Raw genomic sequence first — 20,135 nt, 5'->3', positions numbered from 1 at the left:
TTGGGAGGTAAGTAATAAATATTATTATTCAGTAACGGGGACCAGGTGGGATGTGAGTCACTGGTTAATAAGTCTGATTAAATAAGGTGTGAATAAACATAATCATAAATCTAAAGCTTCAAATCCATACTCAGCTGAGGGATATTTGAACCCCTCTCATTTCATCTCTCAGTCCTCCTAATAAACACATCCTCAGTAATAATGATCCTCTCCGTCCTTCAGAGCAGCCAGCCTCCACACTTGCTCACCCTGCTGCCCTTTACTGTACGAGCTAGAGCCGGCCAAGACTAAAGGAGATCTCACTAATAATCCCACTCCTCCTCACTACCTCAAAGAGTGTCACAGCAGCCTTCAACTCCTGAACAAATGTCATCAAAGGTAATTGGATACAATTTGTCATATATGTCAGCTATAATATGTCACCTCCAAAGGCAAATTCATCAGCTACCTTTATAGGAATATGTTCTTCTGTATACAATCCTCTTTACAAATTCATACCATACAATATGAAAAGGCCATTCAGTCAATCATACTGTGAGATAATGTTACTGGCTTATAGTACTCTGATGTGTGCTGACAAAATGTAGTTTGTTGAACTTCCACTTCAAGTCAAAAATCCTTATGGTTATGTTTTCCATAGGGATTTTTAAATAGGTAATATAAGCATTGTGTTAACAGGCTTACATTTGAGTGTGTGTTTTCTTTCCTGATTAACTAATGTATGGTTAGTCCATAAGTTAGTTAAATCTAGTCTCGTAATTACCATATTGTATGAAAATTCCATCCAGGCATCTAGCTCTCAGAGTGGAGCTGTAATATAGGCCGGGCCTTGAGGGTGACGGGTTACGTTCCCAGTATATAAGAGGTTGTCTGTTTCCAAGCGGTGTAAACTCGACCAATACTATTTCCCCCCCTGGGGAAATAAAGTGGCATAAACAATCTTTTTAAAACCCTTAAACTAATCTGCAGCATTTAAACCTCAAATAAAGTGACTCGATTAATGCTGGCCACGCAAGAATCAACCGCTCACCCAACAAGTTAATTGGGATCAATCAGCTCGGAGCACGCGGCTCGTTCCCCTAGGCCAGGAGGCTTAGGTGAGTAGGATCTGAGGGCGATTGCTTAAAGGATTTGTTAACTACTCAAAGGCTATTTTCAGGTGTGTTTGAGTCAGAATTAACACACGCACACACACACCACACACACACACACACACACACACACACACACACACACACACACGCGCGGTAGAGGCGAAGCAGAGTTCTCTATGACAATCTGCATAGATTCTAAAAGCAGTCACCATCTCCCAGTGACATTTCTGTTTAATTGGACTGTGTCACATTTCTATCACTGCCGTGCTTGTACAGCGCAGGGTGTGGGGTTATGTGGGTTATTTTACTTAGAGAAGTAAAAGAAAGGACATGGCATAGAAATTATACCGTAGTTGTGTTGACAGTAATTCACTGCTAACTGCTATCTAATCAGAAATGCACAATTTACACCACAGAACAGGCCCGCGTGGCTTTATTCAAGACAATGTCAATAATAACATGCAAGCTGAGACTACTGTATGCCTCTCTCAGTGACACACAGTCTAATTATACTAGCTTCATCACAGGTTTACATGGTGCACAGAGTAGCAAAAACATCCTCTCACTGCCCCAGCTCCTAACCGTATCAATAAATGGGACGTGGTCCCAGATCCTAATGCAGAGAAAACCTGATTACCTTGACTTGTAAGAACCAGGTAATTACATAAGGCTGACACCGTATGCAGCTGCACAGTTTACCCGAAATTCTATCATTCACAATAATCTAGTAAAGAGCCTGGACACAAACCTACATTTTTCATAATAAGCTGATGGCGGTCCATCATGCCTTGCCTACCCACAGTGAGGGGGGTAGTAAGGGAGTAAGACAGATGAGAGAAGAAGATGAGACAGGTAGGTAAGAGATATGAGGTACTCACATCGGGGTACTCTTTTACAGGCACGTAGAGTTTCTCCTGGAGCTGCACAATGGGGCCCACTGCGTCAGGGAGCTCACTGCTCCTCTTCTCTGTGCTGCCGTTGAGGGTGTCGTTGTACATGTCCTTTCGTACCCGGCTGATCTCTGTGAGAAGAGTAGAGAAATACACACACACACACACACACACCAGTCAGATCAGCCATTTTACACAAGATACATTTTACAGACAATGTGTACATTTTCAGTGGGGATCGATAGATCATGTGTTAGGAGGGAGGTTTGTGGAGAACATCAACTTGGTCCACAGATATATGACCTTGACCTGCACCTTCCCCTGCTGCAGTCACCTACACTCTGACCCAGACTTCATTACATACTGTATGTGGGGGACACCAGAGAAATGCATATGCATTAACACAGACATGATGTGAGCAAGGCTAAACTGCTTACTTAAATTATTAATAAATCCATCTCATCAATTCAGCCAACGAGGTGATACAGCACGATATCACTGTCTATGTGAAAATCAACAAACTAGAGAGTCATGTACCCACTAGTATAACCTTAATAAACAACTTTAACTGCTGTGTCTTCAAGAAGTCTCTCAGTGGCAGAAAAAAACTGCCGGGAAGTCAATACTGTGGCATTGCTGAGTGCTGGAGAGAGAGAGAGAGAGAGAGAGAGAGAGAAGCACACCTGTGGATTTGAACAAGTGGTGTAGCATGTTCTGGAGAGCCAGGGAGATGGAGGACAGATAATCACAGTCAATTACTTTTGATCCATTCTGTCATTTTATTCAAGGGGTAATAACTCTCCATTTCTTAAACCAACGGATATTATCCCACAGGAAGGAAAGGAGAGGGAATGTGAAAGAATGAGAAACAGAGGGAGAGCATGGACGAGATACTGTAAAAAGAGAGTGAGAGAGAGAGAGAGAGAGAGAGAGAGAGAGCATTCTACTAAGGGGGGAAGGATAATTAAAACCACCAACTCTGTTAATATTTCATAAAATACATTAAACGGCAGGCGCTGCACACATTTTGTAATTCTATTACTGCAGAATGAATTCTCTGTCTGATGTCATGTAATCCTCAGGGGCAAACCAAGGAGGAATGAGAACTGTAATTACAATGGAAATGTCTCCATCACTGATATGCATACAACATGCTGAGACCTAGAGTACACACACACACACACACACACACACATGCACGCACGCACACACACACACACACACACACACACACACACACACACACACACACACACACACACACACACACACTCACACTCACACTCTCACACACACACACACACACACACACACACACACACACACACACACACACACACACACACACACACACTCACACAAACCTTGACCACTGGCTTTATGGTCATTATGAAGCCCATCATAATCACATTGATCCCACACATCAAGGTGCCCTGTAGAATGCCAGAGGGAGGATGCGGCTGGTGGATGCAGCTGTATTGTTATGGTACGTGATTTAGTGCCTCCTATGTGACTATTTGTCAAGGCACTGTGGGAGAAAGCAGCACTGGGAGTGAACTTCCTCTGAGAGAAGGGGAGAAATACGACTGCAACACTGAGACATTTCTCCACTCTATACCACTTCAGAGAGAGAGAGCACTAACTGCAGTGGCACATGTCACTGCTGCCAAATGATGGAATCTTGTCTGTATTTCAATCACATGAAGTCACATGGAGCCACTCTGGTCACCTTTGTTGCAACTATCTACAGTTGAAGTTCTACTTAATTTTGGAAGCTGTCATAATACACAACAAGTCACTCATGTGGGAGTGCAGCAGGAGCCACATATGAGAATGTGTGTGTTGTGTTGTGTGTGATATTGTAACATGAAGTATGTATGGAAAGTAAATAGTCTTGATGCCGATTGCTGAGAATATTCTAATCCAGTTGCAATTGTTGCCTGCCTGCGAGTCATCCAACCTGCATCCCTTTAATAAATATCCAACATGTAGCATGTAGCCTAGCTTGGCACTGCATGCAGAATATCACACTAAACACCACTTGTCTTCTTGTCACATAACTGTGGTGTTTTCAGCCTCTGGCATGCCACAGCCTTCTAAACACAGGAGAGGTGGAGGATTTGCCTGAGACATGCAGAAAGGCGATACATTGAGGCCCTTTGTTGGAGCGTGACGAGGGCCAATTCTGCTTTCATTTTCCCCCACCCCGGGACGCCACACATATCTGCTATTGCTCCTCAGTCCTGAACGCTGCCACTGTTTCATAGCCTCTCTTCTCCCCGTCAGATGAAATACAGCTCACAGGCATAATAAGACAGCCCTGCAAATGTGAGGGGAAGTGCCTGGGTAAAATAGTGCCAAGTTCATTTTAATGAATGATTTCAGTGAACAGTGTGATCTTATAATAGCATGCTGGGTAATTTAATTAAATTGTCAGATTAATATTTGACCGTGAGCAGATGTTTATTGATGCTCTCATTCATGCTCTGAATGCAGCAGACGTAAATCAGTGTGAATGTATTGTGTACTTTGGGTTGCTTTTCCTTCGGCTGATTACTGAGTATTGTCCAGTGGTCAGACTGGGCCCCAGTCCTGAGGATGATTAAACTGTCACTTATGATTTATGGACATGGTTATTACAGCTTTTTAAAAGCATTTTTTTTGTGATTTGTCAGCTTTCTAAACCTCAAAATTCAATCAATGTCTCTGGCTCTGGCCTGAAGGGCTGCTCTTACTGCACTATTGAGCACACCACTGCCACCTGTTTGTACACACACACACACACACACACACACACACACACACACACACACACACACACACACACACAAAAAGAGCATACAACCATTTCTCAATGAGGAACAGCTCCAATCTGACAAGGATGTGACATTCGTAATGTGCGTGCATGCCAGCGATCCAGAGGGAGAGAGGTAAGCTGAGTATTCCTGCAGATCAATACCGATGGATTCATTTACCCTTCAATTAAACACGATCTGCCGCATATATCTGCAGCAATCAGACACAGCTTTCCTGAACATCACAAACTATTAGCCGAGTCTCTGAACAAATGACCCTTACAGATGCAACCCTTCACCCAGAAAATCCCGCAGCTCATACCACTGCTAAATCTAAAACCTCAAACACTTATTCAATAAACAGAATGTGCAGGGGTCACAGTGAAAATCTAAATAACAGTCCACAGCTGTTAACGTCTCTCTTCAATTACTGTAGCAGCCTGAAGATTATGTGACAACTCGTGCCAGGAGATTTATCCTATTATTAAAAAGCAGCTGGTGAGTTTACCGTGCTTTACTAGAGATGAGATGATGCTTTTCCTCAGCTGATCCACTCCCCAGTATGTGAGATCAGTGTATCAGAGGCAGGCAGGGTGGCGTGTGAGAGGAGGAGGCGCTGTGAAAAGCTGGCTGGCGCCCGGAGCAGGGCTGCACGTCCTTAACTAGATGGATATGATATGATATCACCTTCCTTTATGGGAAGGGCAACACACACTCACGCACGCACGCACGCACGCACGCACGCACACACGCAGACACACACAATAAAATTGGAGAGATGAGGACAGAGAAGGAGAAGAGGGAAGAAAGGAGGTATAGAATAGACAGAAGGAGTTGAATAGAAAGTGAGACTGAGCAAGAGAGAGAGAGTGAGAGAGAGAGAGAGAGAGAGTTACGAGACAGAGAGACTGAGAGAGAGAGAGAGAGAGACAGTGAGACAGAGTTAGGAGACAAACACGAGACAGAGAGAAAGACAGTTAGGAGACAGAGACAGAGAGACTGAGAGACAGAGAGAGAGAGGGGGAAAGAGAAACTGAGAGTATCTCTCTGATACCCTTCTGTGTTTGTAATTACGGGGCTCTGTGAGTGGTGACCACATCGAGAGCGAGGGTTCAGTCGGAAGGGGGGGGGGGGGCTGCTCAAACATTGACACCATCTGGGCCTGGACTTTCTGTAGAATAATAATACTCTCCTTCCTCTTATTCCTTGCTCTTTATCTTCCTCTCTCTCTCTTTCTCACTCTCCTTTCAGTGTACCTGCTTCATGTCCAAACTCAGACACAGAGCTCTGGTCCTGCTAAATCAATCCATCTGAGGTGGACTTCAGCTCTAGTGATTTGTGATGATGCCATTTCTGAGAGCAAACAGTGTGATAAATCTCTCTGTATGCGGTCCATTTGTCTCTGAAAATAGATACTACACTAGTTTGGACACAAAAGCCAAACCGGTGGCGCACCCATCCATGGAAAGAACCATGTTTTTTTGTCTAGAATACAGTTCAAAGGTCAGATAATGGCACCAATAAGCAGGGTAGGGACCAGGGGCAAGTTTGACCAGGGGCATACCCTTCAAATGCACCCATCCTTCCTCCCTTCCTTGGAGAAATCACTAATCTGACATGATATGATTGGTGACAAAAGCTTGCACTGACCAATCCAATCATGTTAGATCAGTGATTACATCAAGGAAGGGAGAAGCAAGGATATATTACGACAGTATTCCAATAACAATGGTCTAATCTAGCATCATCAGAACAGAACAGTTCAAATCAAATCAAACTTTATTTAACAAGTAAAACACAACCATTAGATGACAATGTCTATGGGGCACATGTATGAGTGTCATAGAGGGACTCTCGGTGTCATAGAGGGTCTCTAGGTGTCATAGAGGGACTCTATCTGTCAAAGAGGGTCTTTATGTGTCATAGAGGGTCTTTAGGTATCATAGAGGGACTCTCGGTGTCATAGAGGGTCTCTAGGTGTCATAGAGGGACTCTATCTGTCAAAGAGGGTCTTTATGTGTCATAGAGGGTCTTTAGGTATCATAGAGGGACTCTCGGTGTCATAGAGGGTCTCTAGGTGTCATAGAGGGACTCTATCTGTCAAAGAGGGTCTTTATGTGTCATAGAGGGTCTTTAGGTATCATAGAGGGACTCTCGGTGTCATAGAGGGTCTCTAGGTGTCATAGAGGGACTCTATCTGTCAAAGAGGGTCTTTATGTGTCATAGAGGGTCTTTAGGTATCATAGAGGGACTCTCGGTGTCATAGAGGGTCTCTAGGTGTCATAGAGGGACTCTATCTGTCAAAGAGGGTCTTTATGTGTCATAGAGGGTCTTTAGGTATCATAGAGGGTCTCTAGGTGTCATATTTAGGTGACCAAGTGTCATAGAGGATCTCTAGGTGTCATAATTAGGTGACCAGGTGCATGCATCAGCAGCTCTTGTTGACTCCGTGGCCAGCGGCAGCAGGAACCAGCTGTTCCCTAAAGAAAGCCCCCGAAAGTTCCTTGCTCTGAGTCCGCCGCCGTCACATGCTCTGAAATGAGCGAGGACACTTGAGGAGCTGCGAAAAAAATCCCTGTCATGAAGAAGAGAGAAGAAGAAGGATGGAGGAGGTGGTGGAGGGGCGAGGGGGGAGGGGGGGAGGGGGGAGGGGGGGAGGGGTACACACCCTGCACTGCCTGCTCTGGCACAGACCCACTTTAATTAGCTCAGTGTGGCGGTGTGGGGAGCTAGCAGAGCCGATGGTGTATTTATGAAAGCCCACGACGTTCCTGTACAGTCGCCATGTGCAGACCTGATCAGGGAGACGAGGCTGACAGGCCTCATCATCCACCCTGCTGCCTAATCACAGGCTACAGGGACAGTACACACACACACACACACACACACACACACACACACACACACACACACACACACACACACACAGTGATACACACAAATAAAATACCTCTTGAAATGTACAGTTAATGTAAACATACACAGGTGTGCTGTGCTGTGTGACTGAGCACAGTCTTCAACCAGTCTCGTCTCAATCAGTGCCAGTGTAGAGCAATGATTTTTGCCCTATTTAAAAGATGCAAGGCTGCATCTTTTATTGTAGTCTGTCTGCCTGTGTGATATACTGGGTTTAAGGCAGGAGCTCAACTTATCACAAAAACAAGACCAAGACTACATCAGCTTGTATGTGCATACTACTGTTGTAGTAATACATTCTCTCTGTATATAATATATAATAATATACTGTATTTTACGTGAATTATTGAATGTCTGAATGTTTTTATACGTCTGTGTATATGTATGCATGCATGTGTGCGTGTGTGTGTGTGTGTGCGCATGCGTGCGTGCATGCTCAGGGCTTCCTTTGAGCAGTTGCTGCCTCAGGAGGTGCTGACACAGAGGAAATGATGAATCTCCATGGTTAGGCCTAATGTGTGCCAGGGGGAGAGAGAGGAGAGGGATTCTGAGGGCTGGGGCCGTGGGCATGGAGGGCAGCATATGGGCCACAGCGTCACAGTGACACAGATGCCACATGCCTCGGGGCAGGCCTGATGGGCACACTACAGTACCATACCAGCTCGGAACAGGCCTGGGCAAGGACAAGCTGGAGGAGAGGAGACACACACTGAGACACACTATAAGACACACACTGAGACACACTATAAGACACACTATAAGACACAAGTGTAGCAGAGATAGTTCAGAACCGTTCTCTCCCGTTATCAGTAACCTTGCCTATGACCCTGTAAGCTCCCTGAGCTAATGCCTGGGCTTTAGCTTAGTGGGCTGATGCGCATGTCTTCCACACAGGAGAATAGAGTTCGAACCCCGGGTTGTTCAGATACGGAGCTCGAGCAAGACAGAGACACACTGAGCTACACAGATAGACACTGATACACTCCACAATTGAGATAATATATGAGACATTTGAACACCACTAATGCCAAATTGACTGTATTACTATAACATCTATGGTAAATTCCTTCAGTATGCTGACCCTTACTGACACTTGGCTTTGACACTGTGAGATAAGGAGAGACATTAAGATACACTGAGACACACTGTGTACGGAAGAAACTGATATACTGTGTGTGCACACTGAGACACAAACATATGAGATAGAAACTGCCCTCAGTGTTTTCATTTCTCCATGAACACTGCAACATACTGATGGAAATTCCTCTGCTGCTCGGCATGCTCTGGCTTAGCCTGACATAATTGGGTTGTGGTGTCACGAGACATGGTAAAGGAGTTAATGGTTTAATGCTTGTGAATGAGTGGCTGCAGATATCACATGTTTTTGGGGACGGGAGGTCGGATCCCAGCTCTGGAAATGATCGACAAACACTCTATGGTCAAGCTTCCCACAGAAACCAAACCTATTTAGTATACACAGGACAAAGTAGAATAGTTCTACATCACGGTAACACTTTCTATGAGGCACACACATATAATGCATTATAAGTCATTATAGGCATGTATAATGTTTTATAATGTCTTCATAATATATCATAATACAGTATGTTATGTCTGTCTTTAAAATGGCTTATAATAGCTCAGGATCATTATGAGATGATATAAGGCATTATAATGCAGTCATACATGCTTATAACAAGTCTTATAATGCATTATGAACACAATATAGTTGTATGCTCTGAGTGAAGTGTTACATGCCATTAGTATGGGTACTAATAACTTTGTACAAATCAGGCTATCCTTGTTCGGGAAAATCCTTTGCAGAGAGTAGCTACAAAGGGATGGAAACCTGTTTGAAATGACTGACGCCTCGCCACACGTTAAACCAATCAAATACCTTGCTTGGGTGGAGCTCCAACTCCATTTTTCCTTCAGGTTTTCTTCCATTTACCCTGGCAAGCTAGCATACAGTACGCAACAACTGTCAAAATAGCCCTACCCGGTTTGGAAAAGACAATGCACATAACAACAAACAACCATTCTACGGGCACGTTGGGGAGGGTTCTTGGAAAGTAACATCCAATGTAATTGCGAGCACATTCTTCCATCGCTCTGTCCAGTTGAATCCAAGCCAGATCGGCCAATATAAAATTCTCCACACCTCCAAAGCAGAAAACAACGTGATTTAGAAGTATGGCTACGCGAGACAAGTGTATTAATACAACAAACCCAAAGAGATAAATCAACTCTTCTCTTCAGTACAGTACATAGTAGAACTAATCAAACATCCCAATCAGGCATCCATGGCACTCTTAAAAAACGTGTTATATAAAGTGGTATAATTTGAGCCCTCAGTGAGTCAGGATAATTGAGGTCAAGGACTGGCCATTTCTTGATGCTCTTAATCAGCATTAAACATGGCTGTCTAAAATGGTTCATTAGGTGCTACCTTTGAAAGTCCTTTAGATTGGGCTTGGGCACAAGCCCAGAGAATCATCTTCTAGTTCTAGGAAAGAAGTGAGATTAATTTATAAAGGTATCTTCTTTAAACCTTGAACTTTGAGCTTCTGAAAACACAATCAAACAATGAATCTTTTTTGTTTCCCCAAGCAAACAACATTCTTGGAATCTGAGCATTCACCTTGTATCAAGGATAAGAAACAATGGTCTGACTGGGATACTGACAGTGCAAATCCATGGATTAGCAGGCATGAAGCACAAACACACCCAACGCACACATGCACACACAGCCAACGCACACATGCACATACAGAAAAAACACACACAAGGCAAAGTAAAAGCGCAGAGATTTGGAAAGCTCAAAGGCCTCAAACACACAGACACACACACACATACACATGCAATTGGCTCATAGATAAAGTTATCAGCCCTAAACTTTTAAGATGTGATTTCTTTAAGTATAATTCATTTACTGGCTTCCATCCATCTGAGGTTTAGTCAAGGATGAGAAACGATATATGAGAGCAAGAAAAAAAAACTTTGTAAAAATATAGTCACACCTTGCTTGGGCTTTTCAGCTTTTCCACATCTAAATCGATAGGTTTCATCTATTCTTTTCACATGCTCGTTTTTTGCCCCCTCTCCACAGGCGTAACACTGTAGCATCGCTGGATGACTTACTCAGCGTTCTCCGGGAGAGCGTTTCAATTACAAAGAGTGCTTTTAAAATGAGATATGTGAATGCATTATAGAAGTAGACAGTGAAGTATACACTAATAATGGTCACATTGCAGGAGAATAATGATACATAATCATACAGACCTCTGCTAATAGCTATAGAGCCGTGGCCTTCTAGAAGGAAGAATAAATACCTGGCTGTGATTGATCTCTGCCTTAAGTGGTATCGCCTCAGACTATGACTCAGCGAATAACACGTTGATCCTGTGACCTTTGTCTGTTCCAGATCTGGGTCGGAGGTGCTGAGGGGGCCATTAGGGTTAGAGGTGGGGGTTTGGGTGAGCCTTTGGGCTCCTCTCTCTCTGTTTGTCAGACCTCTGGTTCAGTCAGAGGGATAATCTCCGGAGGATGAGGGATTGAGAGGCTCCACATGACTGACCTGGGGCCTGCTCTCTGTCTATGAGGAGGCTCCATCTACCTAGATGGAGTATTGCACTTATATGATACTCACAGGGTCACACCCACATGTCTTTTTGACCACGGTGGTTGTGCTGTCACAGAGTAAAACACAGTATACTGATAACTACTAACTGGTGAGACCGTGGCTGAATATCAGTTAACACTTTAATTTGACTGATTAATATTAACCTGTTTATTTGGTAGCTATAAGCATGTTCAATACAGAAGCTGTACAAAATCCCAGCATAGGCAATGCACCCTCTTAAATTATTAGACAAGACAATATTATTCATGTTGTTAAGCATATTGTAACAAAACGATTTGATTGATTGGTTGATTTGTTGAACCACATAATGGTGGAGATCAGCTGTGGTACCGTTAAATTACCATCTCTATCTTTAAAGTTTACTTCACTCATTCTATCCCTCCTAATTCTGCCTGCTGTAGAGGAAGAGACAACTATTCCACAATACAGGGACAGAGTCCAAGTTACTTCTAGATAAATTGACTTTGACCACTCCAACCCCATTTCAATTCTGAATTAATTAATTGCTCCAATTATGTGATGAATAGGACCACTTAGTCTAATTGTGAGAGGAGCTGGAAGGTTTCTCTGGTCTCTCTGGGACTCCTTAATGCTTGAGAGAGAGAGAGAGAGGGAGAGAGAGAGAGAAAGAGAGAGAGAGAGAGAGAGAGAGAGAGAGAGGGAGAGAGAGAGAGAGAGAAAGAGAGAGAGAGAGAGAGAGAGGGAGAGAGAGAGAGAGAGAGAGAGAAAGAGAGAGAGAGAGAGAGAGAGAGAGAGGGGGAGAGAGAGAGAGAGAGAGAGAGAGAGAGAAAGAGAGAGAGAGAGAGAGAGAGGGAGAGAGGGAGAGAGAGAGAGAGAGAGACGGAGAGAGAAAGAGAGACAGAGAGACAGAGAGAGAGAGAGAGAGGGAGGGAGAGACACACACACACACACACACACACACACACACACACACACACACACACATCGAACCGACTAAAATCAAAATGCATCCTTTCGCAACTTGTAATGGTGAGAAGACCGTGGAATCATCCCTCTGCGGGATTACCATTCCCTGACAGTACCCATGCTGTTCCAGTCTGAGCCTCTGTGTGCATTTAACGGCCCCTGTTAGAGCTCTCTTCCTGTCTGGCCAGTGAAATACTAACTATCGAGTGGAAGTAAACAAGTCTGCTTTTAACAGTCACACCAGTAAGACATTTTCAATCTTCAATGAGATTTCATAGGGGTCGTTTCATTAGCTTGAATATTCAGTCTTAATCATTGAAAAAAGACCACATACCTACTGTAGCTAATAATTCAACAAGGATAAATGACTTGTCACTTACCTTCAATACAGTTAATGTGGGCTATTAATTTTGGTTAAACAACAAGTACATTAACAGCACACCATGGGGAACATACACGGCACACACACGCACACGCACACGCACATGCACACACAAACCAAAACGCTTCATCATATTCATATTGACCTTACAATGCTCTCTCATTCACAACAGATCTGTGTCTCTCTCACACCCACCCAAACCACACCCTTCCCATTCATTTGAGTGTGCTTCAGGCCTTCAGGGGTTGGGACACAGACGGCAGTATGATCTGCCAGTGATTAAATTCATCACCTTTATTACAACGAAGACTGCATGGGTGGCTGCTCTTACTGTCCATTGAGAGCATTCATCTGCACTAACAGCGGCCCGGGTTTGCGCATCGGTCTGTGCATGTGTATGCAGCCGGGCCGTCTGCTCTGGGCCGCTGCACAGACGCATCACTCACAGGTGACAGCTCAGGGGCAGGCTCGGTGCTGCTGATCTCCTCCAGTAAAACAATACCAACTGGAACACCTTTTTACCTGAGTGATTCCACTGACACGTGCTGTCCATGGGCACACACACACATTCCTGTGGTATTACTACTGACACATGTGCACAGTTGAACATCACAACTGGCACCCAATCACTGACCCTGAGTCAGACTAACAGATCATCTGCATAGCCAGAACATGACTCATTATGACTCATTTTCAAACAAGTCACCAGGTACAAGCAGCAAATTCACACTGCTAATTTTGATTCAGAACAGGGGCAAGGGGGCGAAACACACACATCTGTCAATTTTGTATACAGATATACTGTATTATCACTACAGTATCAACTCTCAGACAATGTGCACAGTTTTCATATTAACATCTCATATAAACAGAGGTAACCCTTCATTGTCTAGCCCTGTTTTAGCTGGTATTTAACCAGTATTTAGAACTACTGTACATGGGGAATTATGTAGTATAAAGGGGTGCTTTATGGTACTTACCTCAATAGACTCAGTCAATAACTACCTGGTAATGAATGGCATAGTGGCGCTTGCATCAATAAATGTAAAATAAATAGTGGGTGTAATTACTATGCAATTATCAAGGAATAACAATTGTACCCAGTACTTTCTAAGTAAGTAGCTGCTTACTAATGTGCTGTAGAATAAAGGGTTACCCATCAGTAGTCTCAGGGTGGAGATATACCCCCTCATTTATCTATTTTCATTCTCCACTGCACAGTACAGCAGGTCAGAACAGAGGGGAGAAGACAACACCAACTTGGAGCTTCATGTATGATCAATGTTGCGGCCAAGCACAAGCTGGAGACAATATTTTATACGCCAGCCCTCTCCAGCCCTCGGAATAATGCTGATGTTTGCAAAAGCCTGTGATTTAGCGTTGCTCTGGGCACCGGCAATGGAAAAGCACAGCTACAGAAATGCAATGAGGATACTGTGTATAATATATATACAGTGCCCTCCATATGTATTGGAAAGAGGAAGCATTTTGTCTTCTTCTATACTCAGTTTGGATTTGAAATCAAACATTTCTATGCGGTTTAAGTAGAGATTCTTAACTTTAATTCAATGTTTTCGTTTTTCAGATTGGTTTAACCATTTACAAAATACAATAGTCCTATACATATCTATGCATAGTCCCCCAATTTCAGGGCACCACAAGTACATAGTCCCAAAGGTACTGTGGAAAATTGGCTTAAAAGGTGTTTCTGGGACATCAGGTCTGTTCTGTCACATCTTGTGTGTAGGCATAAGAGAGCTGTCAATGTCTAGTATTGATTCTAGGCTTTGCCTTTGGAGTCTGCTATTGGTGTCTGTCAACATGAGGACAAAAGTGGTGTCAATGAAAGTCAAGGACACCATTCTTAGGCTGAAAAATCAGAAACAAACTATCAAACATAGCCAGAACATGAGGCTTGCCCAAATCAACAGTTTGGAACATCATTAAAAAGAAAGAAACACTCTCCAGGAGGTAGGTGTCAATGTGTCAGACACTACCATCTGCAGAATATGTCACCAGCCGAACTACAGAGCCTTCACTGCTAGATGCAAGTCACTAATTGTCCTCTCCTATTAAGGATGGTCAGGTTACAGTTTGCTAAAAAGTACCTACAAAGCCTGAGAGGTCTGGAAAAAGCTCTTCTGGACAGAAAATATTAATATTATCACGTACCAGAGTGATTGCAAGTGGAACATTTTTACGGCATACCCTAACCCTCATCTGTGAAACATGGTGGAGGGGTTGTCATGGTTTAGCTGCTACTAGAACTGGCTAACTTGTCTTCATTGATGATGTAACTGTTGACGGCAGCAGCAGAATGTATTCTGAAGTGTACTGAAACATCTGGTCTGCTTGAGTATAAGCAATTGCCTCTAAATTCATTGGATGGTGCTTCATCATACAGTAAGACAATGACCCCAAACATACTGCCATAGCAACAAGGCAGTTTTTTCAGGGCCAAAAAGTGGAAGGTTCTTGACTGGATAAGTCAATCTTCAAATTTAAATCCAATTGAACATGCATTTCATTTTCTGAAGAGGGAACATAGAGCAAAAAGATCTCAAAACAAGTGAAGATGGCTGTAGTACAGGCCTGGCACAGCATCACCAGAGAATATACCCAGCGTCTAGTGGGGTCAATGGGTCGCAGACCTCAGACAGTTATTGCATGCAAAGGATTGTCAACCAAATACTAAACATGAGTACTTTATTTGGACATTATATGATTTTCTCCAATACTTTTGGAGCCCTGAAATAGGAGTATGTTTAAAAAATACTGTACTAAATGGTGAAACCAATCTGAAAGAAACATTTTTTTTAATTAAAGCTGAGAATCTCTACTTTGATATCATAGTAATTGTTTGATTTCAAATCCAAACTGTTGGAGTATAGAGCTAAAAAATGCTTCCTCTTTCCAATACTTCTGGAGGGCACTGTATGTGCACCCCACCTATCAGAACTAGATCATATAGATTACCACAAACACACATATGCAGCCTGCTATTTGCACATAAGCTAACTCCTTTGTAGATGGATCTGTACAATATGTGTATTTTGACTTTTTAGCAGGGGGGGCGCGATAGCCTAGTCAGACGTTTTCTCTTGACACTGGGTCCCCCAAAATGGCCGGTAAAACCATAATTTTCTGTTGAGATAACTTACTTGGCGAAAGGTTCCAAAAGGGTTCTGACCAGGCTTTGAGTAGTTTGCGGATCAGAGCCTAGAGACGAGCCTAATCAAAAAGTAACCAATAAGCCCTCAGCGAAGCGGAGCCTGTCAGATCGCAGAACCTGTGTTAAACAGCCACACCTCTCTCATTTCATCAATTATTTATGATAGATTTATGCAAGCAATCAAGCAAACTTATTTTGCATTGAATATCATTAATTCAAGATGTATTCAATTGAAAGTATTTATCTATTTAAGCGATGTATTGAAATATGGCCATGGGTCTGTATAATTGGTAATCACCATCTACTGTAGCACTCTGACTGACTTTGCATGCACGCACACACGCTCGCCAGACCCACGCACCCACGCACACTGGTGTTGCTGAGAATCTCAGTGTGGTAGTGGAAGTGAAACCAGTGTCTCAATCCTCCCCAGCATTTATCTGGTCAAAGGGATATTTAGTCAGAGTGCTCTTCTTGCGCATCACAAGAACCTGCCTCACACACACACACGCACGCACGCACGCACACACACACACACACACACACACACACACACACACAAACACACACACACACAGAAGAAGGCACAAACAAGGACGGGACTCACAAATATAAGTTTACACACCCATGCATGTGTTTTTACACATATACTGTATATCCATATAGCCACAGGTTTAGAGACAACAATCAGAGACCACGGGCTACATACATACATAGTCTACTGACAGAAGATGGTCTGATGATTTGTATCATGTGCATGTAATTGAGTGAAGAGTTACTGTGAACTGGCTCCTCATTGAGTGCTGAGACTGCAGGTAACATGTTTCAACTTTCTAAACTGAAAGCCATCATACAAACATTGTACAACAACAACAACAACAACAACAACAACAACAACAACAACAACAACAACAACATGGGTGTTCAGCAAAGTCAGTGAAAGAGGAAGTTCTTGAGAGTACTTTCATGGGTTTGTTGGTATTACAGGAACAAAGATCTTTGCTGAGGCCTTAACTGACCCAATCGCCATGCTCTGGCTACTTCTGAGACATACCACTACATGTAACATCCTCCCTCTCATGTCCATCCACCAGACGAGTGGAAGAACGGTGTGCGTCAAGGATACGTCTTGCTTCACACACAGTTGTGTGTTGAGGCTGCACCCCTTGCCCTCAAACACACACAAACGCTTGCACACAAACACACACAAACACACACAAACAGATGTACTGACACCATCAAGCCCAGATGCTTCAGACCAATGTGAAAAGTAGAAAGCGCGTGTCCGTGATTAGAGAGAGCGCACCAGACATTTTGGACTTCTCAAACTCTTAAGCAGGGGGCCTCTGCTGATCTATGAAATAATGTTAAGGATACACACCTAATCAACCTTAACATACCCTAGCTGGCGTCACTTGATACTACTAATAGTATTAATACTACTTATTTCTTTAAGCAATACTCAAATAAGCTATATTATATAGCATTTAAAGTTGGATCCATTAACATGAGTTTCAATGGCCACCATAGGTTTGCTACAGTTTGGTAGAATGTTTAAAGTGTAACTCCTCAACGTTTTAAGCAAATACACTTCCAATGTTCAGGACAGTCTAACTTGAATGCAGCTTTTTTAATTACAGTTTTGACAACCAACCAAACATTAGAAGGTGTAGACTGGTGTAGCTAGTCTCGGATCCAGTCTCATGACACTAGGCTATAGCCTACTTAAATTCAGCTTTTACTACCTTATACACTCATTTACTAACAAAAATAGACTTTAAGACAGCTGAAGTAAACCCACGAATTTTCTTCAGGAAATTCCTTTTTTAGTTGTCATAAATGTTTTGGGATTGATGGGAAAAAATATATATTTTCAACAAAGTTGTATCTTCACTAGACAAAACCTTGCAGATGCGCTTTGACGGAATACAAAAGGGTAAAGTGCAATAGATAGCGTACACAGAATACTTGAAAAGTGAAAAATAACAGAGGGCAGAGACAACATTAGCCTATTAGAAGAAATAGTCTAATGTGTGCAGACCTGACGAGGACCCACTGGCGCCTAACCCGCCGACTTTACCAGACTGTACGACGACGTTTTCACCCACTACGACACGCATTTAAACCCTCAGACCATTATAACTAATTGAAACTCCAGCCGGGCCTAAACGGTTAGAAAACACTTCACCTGGTAGACTGTTGATATAAGTAGCCCACCTCAGTGTGCATATCTTGTTAACATGTATTGGCAGGGGAAACATTCGATTATTTTGCCAAAGACGAGGGCTGAATAGACTGAGCTTTAGCACTCTTCATTACGATGTTACGATGGGAGGTAAGATATAGTTTATAGCCAAATTGGAAGAAATTTCTAAAAAACTGATTTGTGGACCTTCAATGTTACAAATCAATTAAGACCCATGTATCCAGAACTCTACTGAACATGTTCTACCAGTCAGTTGTGGCCAGCGCAGTGCTGTACGTGGTGGTATGCTGGGGGGGCAGCATCAAGGAAGGTTACACCAAGAGATTGAACAAGCTTATTAGGAAAGCTGGTTCTGTCCTCGGTGTCACCCTGGACACTGTGGAGGAGGTGGCCAATAGGAGGATGAGGACCAAACCCCTGGCCATCATGGACAATCCCTCCCACCACCTACATGACTCTGTGGCAGAGCAGAGAAGCTCCTTTAGCAACAGATTATTACAACCACGTTGCACTAAGGAGTGCCATAGAAGATATTTTCTGCCTGCCGCAATAAGACTGTACAACTCCTCCTCCGGCTGGCTCGATCGGGGTGATCAGAGTCAGGCTGGGGGATGTTAAATCATACTGGAGTGTTCTTACTGTATATAATGTTTCAGATGTCTATTTTATTCTATTATCCTATTGTCACTTTATTTTGTTGTTGTTGTTTGTGATGTGAGCTGCTGTAACACCTTAATTTCCCCTCGGGGATCAATAAAGTATCTATCTATCTATCTATCTATCTATCTATCTATCTATCTATCTATCTATCTATCTATCTATCTCTCTATCTATCCGTAGCATATCAATAGACTGACTTTCATTTACATGTCCACCCTACTCTGAGCAACATTAAATCTGGCGTAGCAAGTTATGTTTAATTACCTTTGAATTTGATTAGCCAGCCCTAAAGCACTATTTGGCCTAAAATAACGCAAGCACAAGCTGTTATTAGCCTTTTCACGCTATTTTACATCCAGCAGCTGTAGGCTACCTTTATATGCAAATCAACGTGTTGACAAATACCTTGAATAACTTCGGCTAAATTGGGTATATTTGACAGCGTCCATTCTCGTAAAATGAAGTTTGACCGTTGAGGCAGCGGACCGCGCAATTTAGCTTGCTTTGTTTCAAGCGTAAAATTGAGTACTCACCTGTCGAGGCTAGGTACTATAAAGAAGTGAACTGTTGTGTCTACATTTATTTAATTAATTTGCCAATGATCAGAAAATTGCATGGTAGCCTGTAGTCCAAACAACAAATGATCCAACACACCGACTCATGCAAAACGCCAGGGAGACGGCAGTTTCACTGTGAATGATGTCTTATGACATCCATGCGCATATACCACAAATGTACCACATTTCGAGTGCATATTCGTACACATTTAACAAAGTTTACCTTCGTCAAGCAGTCGCTCAAGGTGGTTGAAAATCCCGCAGAAGTTGGGAAGGCTGCTCATCAGTTTCTTATCATTCATGAGCTGCATGAGATAGTCTGGGGTTGGCTTCGGCTTCTCTTTCGTTTCCATTTCCCCAACCATATTCCAAAAATTAAAAATGTTCAGCCCAAAAACAGAACCGAAAATTGGAAAATAAATACGCTCACGTTGGCTATAAATTAATAAATAAGATATAAAAAATAGAATACAAAAATCAGTCTGTCTCTCTCAAACCAGTGTCTCTTGCCCGTGAACGCAGTGAGTGCTGGTGCTGCGTTCAGTCTCTTTACGCACTGCACTGCAATTCTACTCCTTCGTCTGACAGCTCTTCCTAGGACAGATAAGCAGATGAAATAAAAACAAAAGAAAGAAAAAAATGAAACAAAAATATGAAACGATGAGAGGTAGTTTTTCTTATGCTGGTTGCCCTTACAATTCCACAAGTTACTCGGAATGAATACTCCCGCGTGCCCACTGCTCGTGATTTATTTTTTTACGATTTGTCTTCTGCTTTCTCTTACCGAACGTCTTGAGGCGGTTAGAATGTCCCTTTCCCCAAGTTCCCCAGAGCTTTCTACGTGTTGTTATGAGTGTGTCTGTACACTACACTGGAAACGTCCGTCCCTCCTG

General features: G+C 43.0%; 1 protein-coding gene across 4 annotated transcripts in view; it reads right to left on the bottom strand.

The window, feature by feature from the left end:
* The window catches only part of qkib (QKI, KH domain containing, RNA binding b), a gene marked incomplete at its 3' end in the record, with an annotated part of 51,796 nt that extends 32,163 nt beyond the window's left edge, over positions 1-19,633 (bottom strand). For all 4 annotated transcript variants that reach the window (XM_083694431.1, XM_083694432.1, XM_083694433.1 and 1 more), the window contains exons 1-2: positions 19,466-19,633; positions 1,973-2,115 (exon numbers count right to left, since the gene is read on the bottom strand). In XM_083694431.1, the coding sequence (XP_083550557.1) occupies positions 1,973-2,115; positions 19,466-19,607 (285 nt within the window). In that variant the 5' untranslated portion in view covers positions 19,608-19,633. The remainder of the gene's footprint in view (positions 1-1,972; positions 2,116-19,465) is intronic.
* Positions 19,634-20,135: the final 502 nt, after the last annotated feature.

The sequence above is a fragment of the Argentina silus genome (assembly GCF_951799395.1).
Source record: "Argentina silus genome assembly, chromosome: X".
NCBI classification, from domain to species: domain Eukaryota; kingdom Metazoa; phylum Chordata; class Actinopteri; order Argentiniformes; family Argentinidae; genus Argentina; species Argentina silus.
Note: the sequence above shows the minus strand (reverse complement) of the source record. Positions and strands in the feature narration are given on the sequence as shown.